Source organism: Rattus norvegicus, chromosome 1, assembly GCF_021556685.1.
Source record: "Rattus norvegicus strain SHRSP/BbbUtx chromosome 1, alternate assembly SHRSP_T2T, whole genome shotgun sequence".
NCBI lineage: Eukaryota > Metazoa > Chordata > Mammalia > Rodentia > Muridae > Rattus > Rattus norvegicus.
This window is the reverse complement of record NC_141534.1, coordinates 134,945,119-134,959,905: the sequence shown is the minus strand read 5'-3', so window position 1 is coordinate 134,959,905 and position 14,787 is coordinate 134,945,119. Positions and strand designations below refer to the sequence as shown.

General features: G+C 44.3%; 1 protein-coding gene across 2 annotated transcripts; it reads left to right on the top strand.

Moving 5' to 3' along the window:
- The first annotated feature begins 227 nt into the window (after window positions 1-227).
- Arrdc4 (arrestin domain containing 4) lies at window positions 228-14,217 on the top strand. 2 transcript variants are annotated; one of them, NM_001393761.1, is made up of 8 exons: window positions 228-713; window positions 4,716-4,782; window positions 4,977-5,124; window positions 7,177-7,279; window positions 9,297-9,553; window positions 10,077-10,239; window positions 11,140-11,294; window positions 11,652-14,216. In NM_001393761.1, the coding sequence occupies exons 1-8, from the start codon at window positions 416-418 to the stop codon at window positions 11,706-11,708; spliced, it is 1,248 nt and encodes a 415-aa protein (NP_001380690.1). In that variant the 5' UTR covers window positions 228-415; the 3' UTR covers window positions 11,709-14,216. The 2 variants fall into 2 exon arrangements, with proteins under 2 accessions (NP_001380690.1, XP_087511501.1); XM_087655375.1 differs by lacking the exon at window positions 10,077-10,239 and having other exon boundaries at window positions 257-713; window positions 11,652-14,217.
- Window positions 14,218-14,787: the final 570 nt, after the last annotated feature.

The window sequence follows — 14,787 nt, the reverse complement described above, 5'->3', positions numbered from 1 at the left end:
TGGTCTGTGTCCCAGGACTGTGCCTTGCTCCCACCAATAAACGGCCTGTGCACGTGCACTCTGGTGTCTCCCGATTGGTGAAGCTCTCCTGATCACGCACCGCCGTCCTGCTCAGCCCGGTGTGGGGGCGCCAATGAAATGACTAAGTGGTCACGTACAGCCAATGGGAAAGAAGCAGGTTTCGCGACTGGCCAATGGACAAGCTCTGTGGGCGGGCCGTGTCAGCCCCTTTCCAGTCCCAGTGGGGTGTGTTAAAGAGACAGGGCCCCGGTGTGGGTGTTTCACCCGGCTGGGCGCTTTGGCCGTAGTGGCCCTGGGCGTGCGGCCGGCGCCCGTGACAGCAGCGTCGCGGAGCCCGCTACCCCGACCTGGGGCCACTGCGGGTCTTGGTGACAGAGCCCCATCGCCTGGCGGGATGGGAGGCGAAGCGGGAGCCGATGGTCCCCGGGGCCGTGTCAAGAGCCTGGGGTTAGTGTTCGAAGATGAGAGCAAGGGCTGCTACTCAAGCGGCGAGACAGTGGCCGGGCACGTGCTGCTGGAGGCGGCAGAGCCGGTGACCCTGCGCGGGCTGCGCCTGGAGGCCCAGGGCCGTGCCACCTCTGCCTGGGGCCCGAGCGCTGGGGCCAGGGTCTGTATTGGTGGCGCCTCTCCAGCAGCCTCCTCAGAGGTGGAGTACTTGAACCTGCGCTTGAGTCTGCTCGAGGCCCCAGCTGGTGAGCCTGGGGATCCCCAGGGAGAGGGCGGGAGGAGGCGCGCCTCTGGGTGGTGGGTGGCACTGAGGGAAGCTTCTGGAAGGGGAGTCATCTGCTGTCACGGTCACGGGTGAAGCGCAGGAGGTCAAGCCTGGTTTCTAGGAAGAAGCCAGACCCTTTTGTGTTGGTGTGCCTTTGAACTTGGCTTACTGGGATCTTCTAGTAACCTATTAGGGCATCGTTGTCATGGAAACCTGCCATCAGACTGTCTGGGTTCTAGGTCTTTCCTGACCTGGAGGCATGGAAGGTGGAAACTGGTGACGTTCCATTATGTGGTGCCCAGAGTTTGATGGCCTGCTGCTCCTGCCTGCCCTGGCCCTAGACAATCCTGGATTCATGATGATTTGCAGAAAACTAGATCTTGGGAAGAGGGAAGTGGTACTTGGATAGTTCGAGAAAGTGTTTCCTCACTGGGGAACCTGAATCTCATTAAGAACCATCCATCCCTGTACCTCCTCTTCCTCTTACCTCTCCCCATTCAGAAAGGTCTACAGAGACGTGCCTACCATCTGGGCATTTCTGACTTTTCCAGAAATGTCCATGCATATGTATGTTGGGTTAATGTATTTCATCATGAAAATGCTAGTAACAGTGAGTCAGTCTTCTCTCAGTGAAACTATTGCAAACCTTTACCTGTCTGCCTCATCATCTTGGACCTATCAAATGCCTTAGGCTTACTACCTATAGTATCTTATCCTCCTGGGGAGAAGTACAATGTCCAGTTAAGTCCTCAAATATGGGCCCTTTTGGACAATAGGGTGTGGCAGGTGAGAGCTCTTACCTGCTTTAATGTCCTTTCCTCTCTGTGGATTTCAGGAGTCTTTTCTCCCAGACATTATTACCCAACAAGGATGTTAAAGATGGCTGACTGGAGGGAAGGCCATGGAAGAGAGAAGTAAACAGGTTTTTTTGTCTAAGATTCAGACCCTGAGTCAGTAACTAAGGAGGAAATAGAAGTATGGGACCTAGGATGAGAGCTGAACATTGCTTTGGTAACATCTGGGCTAACAAATAGGTTTTGACTCACTAGTAAGATCTTGTTGCTTTGTTCTAATGAAACAGCTACATCTAGACAGCTGCCGGTTTTCTTAGAATGTGTTAGCAATGGTTATAGTCTGCCTAAAGTCAGCTTTTATTTAAGGGGTAGGGGGAACATTCTCCCACATACTTACAACTTGGAAGAACTTAGCAACTTGACATAGATTCTCATGGTCATTAACTCCATAAACTAGTTATCATTCAATGACCTGGGGTGATTTTTTTAAACTGTAGACCCCCTCCCCCAGATCTATTTTAAACAGTCAGATCTATTTTTAAAGTTTTTTCTCAGAATATTCTTTAAAATTATTATTCTTATTGAGGTGGCCGAACCACCTCAAATCCTTTTGAAAAGATGGTGATTAAGCAAAAACAAACAGAGACATGGGCTGAAGTGATGGCTTAGCCATTAAAGGCTAAGCTCACAACCAAGAGTATAAGAAAGACCCAGGGACCAAAGCGGAGAATTGGCTTCAGTTCATAACCATCCAGCAGAGTGAGACCTTTACACCAACCCCTCTCCTCCCCACTGCAACATGTCTAGATCCCAGGGCTCATGAAAAACTTTCATTAAGAGCTCTGGTTGGAAGTGCTTCAGTCGATGAAGCAGTTTCCTATGACATTGTAGTCCTCGGTGGACAGGTGGAAGCATCGAGCCACAAAACAAGCAGAAATGGCCACATTGCACATCTTCTGGACATTTTTAATTAAACATAAAAATTAAAAAGACAAAGAAGCTCTCTTGCTCTCTTGTTCTTGCCTTGCCTTTCCCCCTCTCTCCCCATTCCCTTCCCCCATCTCTCTCCATGTACTTATGGCCGGCCTCTACTTCTCTATATCTCTACTTCTTCTCTTCTCCTCTGTTCTCCTCTCCTCTTCTCCTCTCCTCTTCTCCTCTCTTCTCCTCCTCTCTTCTCCTCTTCTCCTCTTCTCCTCTCCTCTCCTCCTCTCCTCTCCTCTTCTCTTCTTCTCCCCTCTTCTCCTCTTCTCCTCTGTTCTCCTCCTCTCCTCTTCACCTCTTCTCCTCTCTTCACCTCTTCTCCTCTCCTCCTCTTCCTCTCTCTTTCTCTCTCTCTGTCTCTCTCTGCCTTTCTCTGCCTCTACTGCTGTTGACTCCCTTCCCCATACCGTGAATAAACACTATTCTATACAAGGAAGGAAGAAAGAAAGAAAGACAGAAAGAAAGAAGAACCATTTTTCCTGCTATTATAGTGCTTGTCCATTTCCTCAAAATGATTTTTTCTCCTTAGAAGTACTGTAATTTCTGTGTTGACTTGCTTCCTGAGGGGATCTTTGTCTCTCTTATCACTGTTGAGTATGCTGGGCAACTCTGTTCTCTACATGCCTGTTCCCTTCACCTAACTCTACTATACTCTGGTCCTCAGACCCCAGGCCCACCACTATTCACAGAGCAGTCTCTGGACTTTAGGTCTGTAGTGTTCACTTGAGTGCAGATATGGAATTGCCTTCCCCCTAGCTGGTCTTCTGAGGACCTAAGTGCTCATCCTTATCATCCCCCAAGCTTGCCCTTTAAGTCCAGTAAATCCACATTGCTAAACTTCTGTATGCACTGTGTCATGTATAACATGGTGATCACAGGTCAGGCTCCATCCCAGCTCTGTTGGTCTAGTGAGCCCCTTGGAAGTGAGGAGGTAGAGAAGTGTCCCTCGATTCCAGTCCTCTACCACGCCTGAGACCCTCCTGAGGCGTAGCTTGCGCGGCTACTCCTGTACATTGGGAGGCTCTGGGACACACACTGTATCACATCACTTGATCTGACCCTGTGTCCTTCTGATTGTTCACCTTGCCTTCAGGCCCCCCACCTGTGATGTCTTTCTTTACAAGGTAGACCCGCATCCCCTGTTTCCCCTTAATGTAGGACATAGTGAAAAATAGAGAGAGACTTAGGAGACTCATGGGTCAGTGATGCATTCTTAGTCTCTAAAGAAACCCATCCTAGTAATGGTTTTGGCCACATAAAATAGCAAGACAAATCCCAGGCCAGTTGCGTGCCGTCTTTTCTCAAGGGACTATCCCCACCCATAGTGCAGCCTTTATGAGCTTCAGAGGACGTCTGGTACATGCCATAGGGAACAGCTGACCAGAGTGGAAGCCATAGGCTCTACTTTGGATCCACGTTAAACAGGTTGACTGTGGAGATTCATCACAGGTCCTGGTGGGGCTTCTAGTCTTACACCATCCATTCCTGGGCTTTGGCCAGTAACAAACCCATGCATGCAGTTGAACGATGCTATAAAGAACAGGAGAGGGGGCCATGCCTGCTTTCACCCCTGAGGAACCCCATCAATCTCAGTAGAGCTCAGGGCTGAAGAGCTGGCCCCTGCTGCCTTGACTGTTTTGTTTATAACTAATTCTGTTCCCAGGTTTTCTACCTCTGACCAAAGAATACATAGACTGAATATTGTACTGTAGTCAAAGAAATGTAACTTGTCAATTATTGTAGGTACAATTTAATGTTGATATTTCATGTTAGTATAGATAGAGTAACAATCATGTGTGTACATGTCTCTGTATATGAATATGTAATACATCTGTGTTTATGTACATGAACTATATATTTATATATTATAATCTTATATACATTATATTATATTATGTATATATTTCATAAACATACACAACACACGAACTCTTGGTCCTAGATAATACTTTATGGTAATTGTATAATTGGTCATTTTGTAGATAAAAGGTGTGTGTGTGTGTGTGTGTGTGCGTGCGCGTGCGTGCGTGCGTGTGTGCATGCGTGTTATCTTGGTAAAAGACATATTCACATTTAATTCTCTCAGTCTGTGTAATATACTTAGAGTGTATTGCCAAGAAAGCCACCTTTTAAAAAATGGCTTAGATTGTGAGAGCTCTAGATTCACTGTTGGCCTTAGTTAAATGCAGTATGGTCTCTTTCAGGTGAAGGCGTCACTTTATTACAACCAGGAAAACACGAGTTTCCCTTTCGCTTTCAACTTCCGTCCGAGTGAGTGATGCTGTGTTTTCCATTCTCTCCCCCTGCCTTATGTCCATTATTTGAGCACCCGGTGTTCCCCAACACTGAAGCGTGTGCCAATCCTGTGGGTCCTTCCCTGTGCTTGCTTCTTGTTTCAATGTGTACTCCCCTGGCTCTGAGTAGCTGGAAATGAGCTCACAAAGCAGTATCTTGGTTGATTTCAGACCTTTGGCAACATCGTTTACTGGAAAGTATGGCAGCATTCAGTACTGTGTGAGGGCTGTTTTGGAACGACCCCAAGTTCCAGACCAGAGTGTAAGAAGAGAGCTCCAGGTTGTCAGTCACGTGGATGTCAACACACCACCCTTATTGGTGAGCTCTGCCCCTCCCTCCTTTCAATAACGATGTCTGTATTTAGTCCCTGCCACTGTCTGCTGGTTCAGGAAACACAATGTAACCCATAGGCGTTCACTCTAAAGATATGATTCTAGGTTGGGCAAATTACAAATTGTGTGTATTAATGCTATTGATTATATCCCTGCTGCTCAGGGCTGCTTTTGCCAAAAAGTTACACAGGCTTGAAATGCATTAATGAGCCTTAATAACAATAATGCAAAGCAGAGAGGGGTTACTTTACCAGCACAGCCATCTTCGCAGGACTGTGGCATTCTAAAGTCTGCAGTAATAACAGGTTGAGGAGCAGTAATTAGGAAAGAGTACTAATCACACTCAGCCTGTTATTGAAGCCGAGGCCATTGTGCTGTGTATCCTTCCAGTCTGCATGTCATTCTCTAACATTAAGCAAGTGTGTGCAGCTGCCGCCACAGCCCTCTCACTTACCATTCCTTATGACAGATTTGGCCACATTAAGGCATTGAACTTCTGATAATCATCAGGAATACTGTAGGCTGGTAAGGAGGATCAGGCTATAAGGAACAACAGAACAGGCAAGATGGGGACTAATGAGCTACATTCTTTTATCTGCACCCATATTATCAAAATAATATAAAATTATACCTTCTATGTTCATGAAAGCTGCTAGGACCAAATGGGTCTTCATTTAAATATGAATGAATGGTGTTATTTTTTACTTCATAGATAATGCTGAGATAATCTAAACTTCCCAGCATCCCGACACTGATGTGGCAAAGATATGTTTCTACCATTAGATGTTTCTTTTTCTAACTAGTATTTTTAAAGACAAGGGAAAAGCCAGCAGCTAAAAGTGTGTTCTTATTTTCACAAGAAGTAGAATAGATGTGATAACACATGAAAGACCTGCTTGCACAGTTTAGACAGCTCTCTGCCCCCTGGCACAGGCCCCCTTGAATGGCTCCTTAAATCCCATTTGGAAAAGCAGTGTCATGAGAAGCTTATATCTTTTTAAAGTTGTGTAGAATTTTAAAACTCTTTCTAAAATTGCCACGGTTTTTATGGGAAATCATGTATTGAGGTTTGCTTTTTGTCAAAAACAGATACTTGACCTTCTCGGTATAATTTCTAAAATAAATGAACAACAAAAGATGGCCAGCAACAATATTTTACAAAAACCTCTAGGTTTTGTGACCAGAACAACTGAGTGTTTTTTCTTACTTTGAAGAATAGAATTCTCTAGTGGGCCCCACCACATTCTCAGGCCTGCTGACACAGGTATGAGGATGCCTTTAAAGCCCCCAGACTAGCCCAGGACACTTGGGCGTTCTGTCTGATATATGAGCAAAAAGACTGTTTTCCTTGCCCCGTGGTGTATAGCCAGGCAGTGTAACCTTCTGACTGTAATTGTAAAGATCTTTACCTGGCTTTAAAACACTAATAAGAAGGGCGGGGGAAAGAGTGCTTTCTCTGAAAGCAGGAAAACTGGAGTTCAGATTCCCAGGACTCAAGCAGAAGCTGGGAGTGGACACATGTGCCTGTAACCCTAGAATTTGGGAATGAAAGTGGTGGGGTCCAGGGCTCACTGACAGGCTCACTCACCAGCCTAGATTAAAAGGCAGGCTTCAGGTTTATTGAGAGACCATGTCTCAGGAAAAAGAAGAAAAGGAGAAAGTGATAGAAAAAGATTCTAGACCTTTCCCTCTGCCTCTGCATGCCCTGTCATGGATGTTCACTGTGCCTGTGCTACGACATGCCCACCATGCATACAGTGGCAGTTCTTAATATTGACAGTATGAATGTGACCTTGGTCACTTGTCTAAAGGATGTCGTGTCATTTCCTAGAAACACAGTTATTTTATGATAAAGTTAGATGAAGTCACACAAGTTTGACTGATACTTCACCCTAGTTTTCATGAGAAGCAAAAAGCTTTCAGCACTTGGTGTCACATGAGAATAAAAAAGATTGGTGTTTCTTTATGATTATAGTTCAAAGGAATATAAGTTTTCTGCAGTGGTTTAATGAAAGTCCTCTTGTTTGTAACTTTCAAGACTCCTATGCTGAAGACACAGGAGAAAATGGTTGGCTGCTGGCTTTTCACTTCCGGTCCCGTGTCACTGAGCGTCAAGATCGAGAGAAAGGGCTACTGTAATGGTAAGCTGCACACAAGAAGTCCACAGAACAGACTTGTTGATTTTGCTAGGTGATCTAAATGATGGTAAGCAGCAAGCTCTGTAACCTATGAAGACATTGTACATGAAAATATAAGCAATTAATATGTACATATTTTAAGAGCATGAATACATTTCTGGTTTTTCTGACTCTATAATCTTGTGGCTTTGGTCACAGAATAAAACTAAGGGGAGAGGGGAAATGCTGGAATTTTATTTTACTACTACAAAAGAAGATACAAAGGTCTCAGAGAATATAGATGTTTATGTGAACTAACTTGTCTGCCCCTTCGTTGTTTGTGCCTTAACCCTATGAATTCCTCAGAAAGCAAAGGCCTCACTCACTGATGGGCAGGTTTTTATTCCTTGGGCTCTAGTGAGGTTCTTAGTAAGGTTTATACTTCACCTCCTACTGCATCACTTCTTTTTTTTATTTTATTTTTCTTGGATATTTTATGTATTTACATTTCAAATGTTACCCCTTTCCCCCCCTCCCCCTGCTTCTATGAGGATGCTCCCACTCCCACCCACCCACTCCAACCTCAACACCCTGTCCTTAACCCACACTGGGGAAACGAGCCTTCACAGGACCAAGAGCTTTTCCTCCTATTGATGCCCAGAAATGCCACCCTCTGCTACACATGTGGCTGTAGTCATGGTCCCTCCCTGTGTACTCATTGGTTGGTGGTTTAGTCCCTGGGAGCTCTTGTTGGGTCTGGTTGGTTGATACTGTTGTTCTTCCTATGGTGCTGCAAATCCCTTCAACTCCTACAGTCTTTTCTCTAACTCCTCCATTGGAGTCCCCTTGTTCAATTCAAGGTTAGCTGCAAACATCTTAATTTGTATCAGTAGGGCTCTGGCAGAGCTTCTCAGGAGACACCCATATCTGACTCCTGTCAGTAAGCACTTGTTGGCATCAGCAATAGTGACTGGGTTTGGTTGCTGCATATGGGATGGATCCTCAGGTGGGGCAGTCTCTGGATGACCTTTTCTTCAGTCCCTGCTCTACTCTTTGTCCCTGTATCTCCTCCTGAGAGTATTTTGTTCTCCCTTCTAAGAAGGAATGGAGCATCCACATTTTGGTCTTCCTTCTTCTTGGGCTTCATATTACCTGTGAATTTTTTCTTAGGTATTCCAATATCCATTTATAATATCCATTTATCAGTGAGTATATAACATGTGTATTCTTTTGTGACTGGGTTACCTCACTCAGATGATATTTTCTAGTTCCATTCATTTGCCTATGAATTTCATGAAGTCATTGTTTTTGATAGCTGTGTAGTATTCCATTGTGTAGATGTACCACATTTTCTGTATCCATTCCTCTGTTGAAGGGTATCTGGGTTCTTTCCAGCTTCTGGCTATTATAAATAAGGCTGCTATGAACATAGGGGAGCATGTGTCCTTGTTAGATGTTGGAGCATCTTTTGGATATATGACCAGAAGTGGTATAGCTGGGTCCTCAGGTAGTTCAATGTCCAATTTTCTGAGGAACCTCCAGACTAATTTCCAGAATGGTCGTACCAGTCTGCAATCCCACCAACAATGGAGGAGTTTTCCTCTTTCTCCACAATCTTACCAGCACCTGCTGTCACCTGAGTTTTTTATCTTAGTCATTCTGACTGGTGTGAGGTGAAATCTCAGGGTTGTTTGGATTTGCATTTCCCTGATGACTAAGGATGTTGAACATTTCTTTAGGTGCTTCTCAGTCATTTGATGTTCCTCAGCTAAGAATTCTTTGTTTAGCTCTGCACCCCATTCTTTATGTGCCTCAATTTCTGCATACTCCTTATTTACATATTTTGACATAGCATTATTAGTGTCTTTTACATTGGAAGAGTAAACAATGCAATTGGTATTGAATGTCAGCTTCTGTCCTGATTGTCTGTTCCTGACTCAAGATTTCCCACAGAAGTTTCAGTAGCACTGGGTTGTTTCAGTGTGTATCAATGCCTTGAAATGATTCTGAACCATCCCTCTCCTCTCTTTTCTCTCTGTAGGAGAAGCTATCCCTATCTATGCAGAAATAGAAAATTGTTCATCTCGCCTGGTTGTTCCTAAGGCAGCCATATTCCAAACCCAGACATATTTGGCTAGTGGAAAGACAAAGACAGTCCGGCACATGGTTGCCAATGTTCGTGGAAACCACATTGGTTCTGGGAGTACGGACACATGGAATGGGAAGATGCTGAAGATCCCACCTGTCACTCCGTCCATCCTGGATTGCTGCATTATCAGAGTGGACTACTCCTTAGCTGTAATCAAAGCTTCCTGAATCATTAAACATACATAGAACAGAGCAGCAAGCCACGGGGTTGCAAATGCTATCTCTAGTTACTGCATCAATACTTGGAAAAATGTTAGCATTGCTACCAGTTCTGGTGTACATGAAGACTGGCCTTCACCGTTAAAAGCCTACCTCTGCTTAGGGGAATTTAATGCAGTACCTTAAAGAAATTGAGGTGATATGAGGAGTGTTTGTTACATGAGCATAGGCTAATTTTCCAGGATTGTCACAAGTTGTGCCACCTTATAGTGAGACACACGAAGACCTCAGTTCCCTGTCACAAGCCTGTCCTGTAGTTAGTGAACTCTTCATTTCTGTCTGTTCTTCAGTTATGCTCAGTCAGGACAATTTAAATTTGTCTTCAGGGAGGCTTGACGGGAGACAACGACATTTGTTTCTATGAGAAGGTTGAATTAGCTTAGTTCCTGTGAGGTTTACCCTGAGCCTGTGCCTTCCTCTCCCTCACACATGCTTCTCCTTTTGTACATATCAGGTATACATTCACATTCCTGGTGCTAAAAAGTTGATGCTGGAGCTGCCCTTGGTTATTGGTACAATTCCCTACAGTGGCTTTGGCCGCAGAAACAGCAGTATGGCAAGCCAGTTCAGTATGGACATGTGCTGGTTGGCACTGGCCCTGCCGGAGCAGCCTGAAGGTAAAACATTCAAGCCGTCGGCAGTGAAGTTTTAGACAGAGACTAGCTGACAACAGAACATGCCAGGAGTAGGTGTGCATGTGTCAGCTCCCCCCACCCCTGCCACATAACTGTCTACATGGCTATGGCCAGATGCCTGACAAGAGGACAGGGCAAGGAAGAGGACTTTGCTTGGCTTAGAGTTTGAAGGCGCAGCATCGTATGACAGTGCAGAACGTTTTAACTATGACTGCAGGAGTGTGAGGCTGCTGGTCACGATGCATCCACAATCTGGGAGCAAAGGGAGATGGTGCTGGTGCCCGGTGTGCCTCTCTAAGCTGAGCGGAGGCCCCGTCAGTGCTGCCCACATCAAATGGTTCATCCTCCTTCAGTCTCTGCAAGTTCCCTCACAGTCACGGCCTGTGTTCTGTCTCCTAGGTGATTCTAAATCCAGTCAAGTTGACAGTGAAGATGGGCATCAAACCTACTCTGTTGTTTTATACTACTAATATTATATAAAAGTCCTGGGAAAGGAACTCTGGATGTTTCCTTTAGCTATGACACAAAGCCAGTGAGAAACACAGGATTAAAATGGCCATCTCCTAAAGCTAATTTGTAATATTAAAACAATGAGATGGTTAAAATAAAAGTATAGACTTGTTGAATATTTTCTATAGCTACATCTCAGAGGTATTTGTTTACCTAGGTTATAACATGTAGATCACAAAAAAATAGAATGTAATTGAAAATAGAATAATCAATATTAGTAGCTGAGTATTAAGGGAACCAAAACTTTTCATGTGGCAATCATAATATCTCTACTTTGGCTCAGTCTCTTGCCTTTGTAAGAGTTCAGAAGACACGCAGTAATTTTTGCCTTTTTACATGGATGTCTTAGCTCAAACTCCAATTCTGTTGCAGCACCACCAAATTATGCAGATGTGGTATCTGAAGAAGAATTCTCCCGACACATTCCTCCTTATCCTCAGCCTTCTGCCTGTGACGGGGAAGCCTGCTACTCTATGTTTGCCTGCATACAAGAATTCCGGTTTCAGCCTCCGCCTCTTTATTCAGAGGTAAGGAAAATTAGACTCATTATACTGTCTGCAGACACTCATCCCCCTCCATTCATTAACGTGCTGCTGCTGACTCATAATTGGTAGGGTATACGTATAAACTTGTCCTTACGGTGTTGGTAGATTATCACAACCACTTACCACATTTTCTGGTGTTTTGCTTGTGACCAGTGGCATGCAGCATGGTGGATTACCTGGAAGATGTTTTATTTTGCTGTAGAAGACAGAGAACTCAGTCGCCAGTGGGGGGCTTAATGACAGGCAGTTACTGACTCAGGCTTATGGCTGTCATGAGATTAGAAGTAGGTAGGAGAACCAAGATGCTGTGACCATCACCTCACTCTTCTGTCTCTGTAGGTTGATCCACATCCTGGTGATGCCCAAGAGACCCAGCCTGTGTCCTTCATTCTCTGAACAAACTCCAGACTTCACTGTGTCGTTACCAACTTAGAATATTGGTCCTTTCGCCTCCCTTGCTGGATGAGAGAGAAAGTTAACTTCAGAATGTCAATGATCTTCAAGGCCGAAGATGATAGAAGTGAAAGGATATGAGAACTTTTAGTGACCAGGGGGATGGTTTTGCAGTTTCTAGGGTGGGCTCACTTGTCCCCCTTAAAAGTGGATGAAAATTTGAATTGAAAAACCGGAAGTCCTGATGGTAGGAGAAGATGTGGAAGAATGCCCGGACTGTTGAAGAGGGAGTCTTAAGGAATTGGGATGTTACTGGAGTGTGCTCCGACCAGGGTTCACACACAGTTGTGAACTTATGGACTTGGTTGGAAGACATGATTTAGGGGAACAAGACAGCTTTGAATTGAGTGTGAATGAGCAAGAGGTCTACTTTCAGTGCGATTGAGGACCCTAGGTATTGGGGTCTTCATGATTTCGTATCATGTTACCACAGCAAGGATCCGGGGTCCCTGAAAGTATCCTTTCTGGAGTCAGTGGTCATGTGAGATCCTGAAGGAACTGACAGTGGCTCCAGTCTTTCGTGAAGATGCTAAAATGTACCTTGGAAATTGGCTCTACTATAGTAGGAAGCCTAGATGGGATTCCTTAAAAGTTTGCCGTATCAAACGGAAAAGAGGAATTGTTTGTGAAAGCGTATATTGTGAAGGGCTGAACTTCTTACACTTTTAAGAACTGCTTGCAGGGTGGACGTTTGATTTTCCTCATTCCTTATTTACTTAGGAACTATTAGAAAAAGAAGGGGTAGGCACAACATCGTTGGGATACTTGATACCTATACAAACAGAGTGTTCTCTTATCCTACCTCTAGTGGCTTTGTCAGACCTGCTCTCAAAAGTCCAGGCCTGACCAACCTCTGGGGTTTCTGCTCTGTGCAGTTAGCAGACTCCTCTGAGCCTGTCACTTGACCAGAAAACTAGACCAAGGAAAAAGCCCATGAACTCAGAGACAAAAATACAAACACCTAAGATCTTAAGAAACCCCAGATCAAAAGAGGACAGAAGCACGCCTGAGCTTGGTTCCTGTGAAGAGACCTCAGTGGGCAGACGGCAGTTCTTGTGTTGTGCTTTCGTATTCCAGCTTGTTAGTAATTCCATTCATACTGTGATTTGTTTTTTTTTGTTTTTGTTTTTGTTTTTTTTTTAAGCAAATTGTTTTGGTGCAATATTTTGTTGTCTTTGAGTCTCAGGATATTCAGACCTACAGGACTGTGTTACTGCTGGCAGGGTCAGCCATGTTACCAGCCTCCTCCCTCTGTTCACAGTCACATGCTCAGTTGTTTTGCCTGCAGCCTGTTGGTCCCACGAACCGAGCACACTTCTGACACCAGGTGGGAGGGAGACTCTCACAGTCGAGATCTGGACAAGCCAAATCCTAAGGGTTCGATTTAGAAACCCTGGTGCTTCCCAGGCAGAATGCTGTGCCGCTTCCATTGTGGTGATGGACTTACCTTTTAATCACCATGTCCCCTCAGACACATTCTTCTAGAGTGGAATTTTATATCAAAGTCAGTGGGTCATTTGTTCAGGGATTTTGTACCAATGTTTGGTAAATGTGTACTCCCTGTTGAGCATACCTCTTCTGTGATCATCTTAGCGTCCAGTACGTGTGTTTCACTGTATGCCATCGTCAAAAATGCCAAGTGGTATTGCCAATAATTGTGGTATGGGAATTACCACAAGTCCTTATTTCTCATTTTGGTTTTTAGAGATTTCTTTCTGTTGTGTATCTGTAACAGTTACAATTGTTCAAATTTCATATAAACTGCTTTTATGTTTGCCATGGAAAAGATGGTGAGCTGTCTTTTGGCTTCCGGCCTGTAGTTTACTTGCTATGTCAAGTCATGGTCCATCTATGAAACCAAAATGAAGGGAAAGAAAGCAACAGTACCAAGTGGACAGAGTAGATCAGCCATGGCAGTCAGTTTGGTTAGAGAAATCATGAAGTCCCCCCATGAAACAGAAGCATGGCTAACAGTGGCATTAAAGAGAAGAGTCCAGAGACCTAACTTTATACCTGTGTCTGGCCTGAAGCTTATACCCAGGATAACATGAATGTAGAGGACTGCATCAGAAACACTGCGGATGAAGATCAGACTTAGCTGCTAACACTTGCCTGTTTAGTCCCCTCTTGCTCTCACTTAGCTTGGGAAAAACAAAAAGTGCCCTTAGCATTTTCTTTCTGATGCACAAAGCTTGAGATTCCAAGTGTGCATCTTTTGGTGCACGCAGATCCTTCCCTCCCCACCCCGGGGCAGAACTTTACTTCCTGTGTCTTTGTTTTGCACAATAAGAAACTCAGTAGGCAAAGGTTGTGTTTTTGGTAAGTTCACTTGCTTTTTAAAAATTTTTATTAAAAATGTAATAATTTAACCAAGGGGAAAATAAAGATTGTATTTTGTACTCTTCTTTGAACCCCATGGGTTCCTTTTTGTTAATAAAATGGTTATACTAATGATCTGGGTAGCTCATTTTTTGTTCCTGTGTTGACTTCAAAGACTGAGTTAAATCATCCTAGACTTAAGGAAAATCAGTAGCCACACAGAGCATCCTGTCATTAAGGTCATTTGTTTATGCATGAGATCAAGCGAAAAGCCCTGACTGGAGCCTACTGGGTCTGTACACTACATGGGGGCAGATGTGCAAAGGCACGCAGGTGCTAGCAATCCAAGAAGGCACGACTAAGGAAGGGTAAGGTGTGGGAGTCAAGGAGAGAACATGCCTGCTTTTATTCCAGGACAGGAGATTTAATTCTTAGGTCTCCTTTTTATGTGAATGCACAGGTGAATGTAGTCCTGGTGGTAAAAGGAAGATGTGGTGGGAAATCATCTCAAGAAACCTGCCCAAACCTAGGTCTGATAAAATTAACATTAGCTAACCGGTGATAGGTTGGTGACCTGGTTGGTTTGTATCTACTTGGTTTTAATCTGGGAGATGCCCTCACATCAGCATCTTTGTATCCAAATATATACTAATGCACTCAAATTGAAATTCTTGCCTTATCCTATAAAATATGGAAAAACTTA

Bases quoted from the DNA above. Each gene is read 5' to 3' on its own strand.
- Arrdc4 (NM_001393761.1), top strand. From the start codon at position 416: ATGGGAGGCGAAGCGGGAGCCGATGGTCCCCGGGGCCGTGTCAAGAGC. The intron at 4,783-4,976 runs GTGAGTGATGCT...GGTTGATTTCAG, and splicing joins CGCTTTCAACTTCCGTCCGA to ACCTTTGGCAACATCGTTTA. The intron at 10,240-11,139 runs GTAAAACATTCA...ATTCTGTTGCAG, and splicing joins CCTGCCGGAGCAGCCTGAAG to CACCACCAAATTATGCAGAT.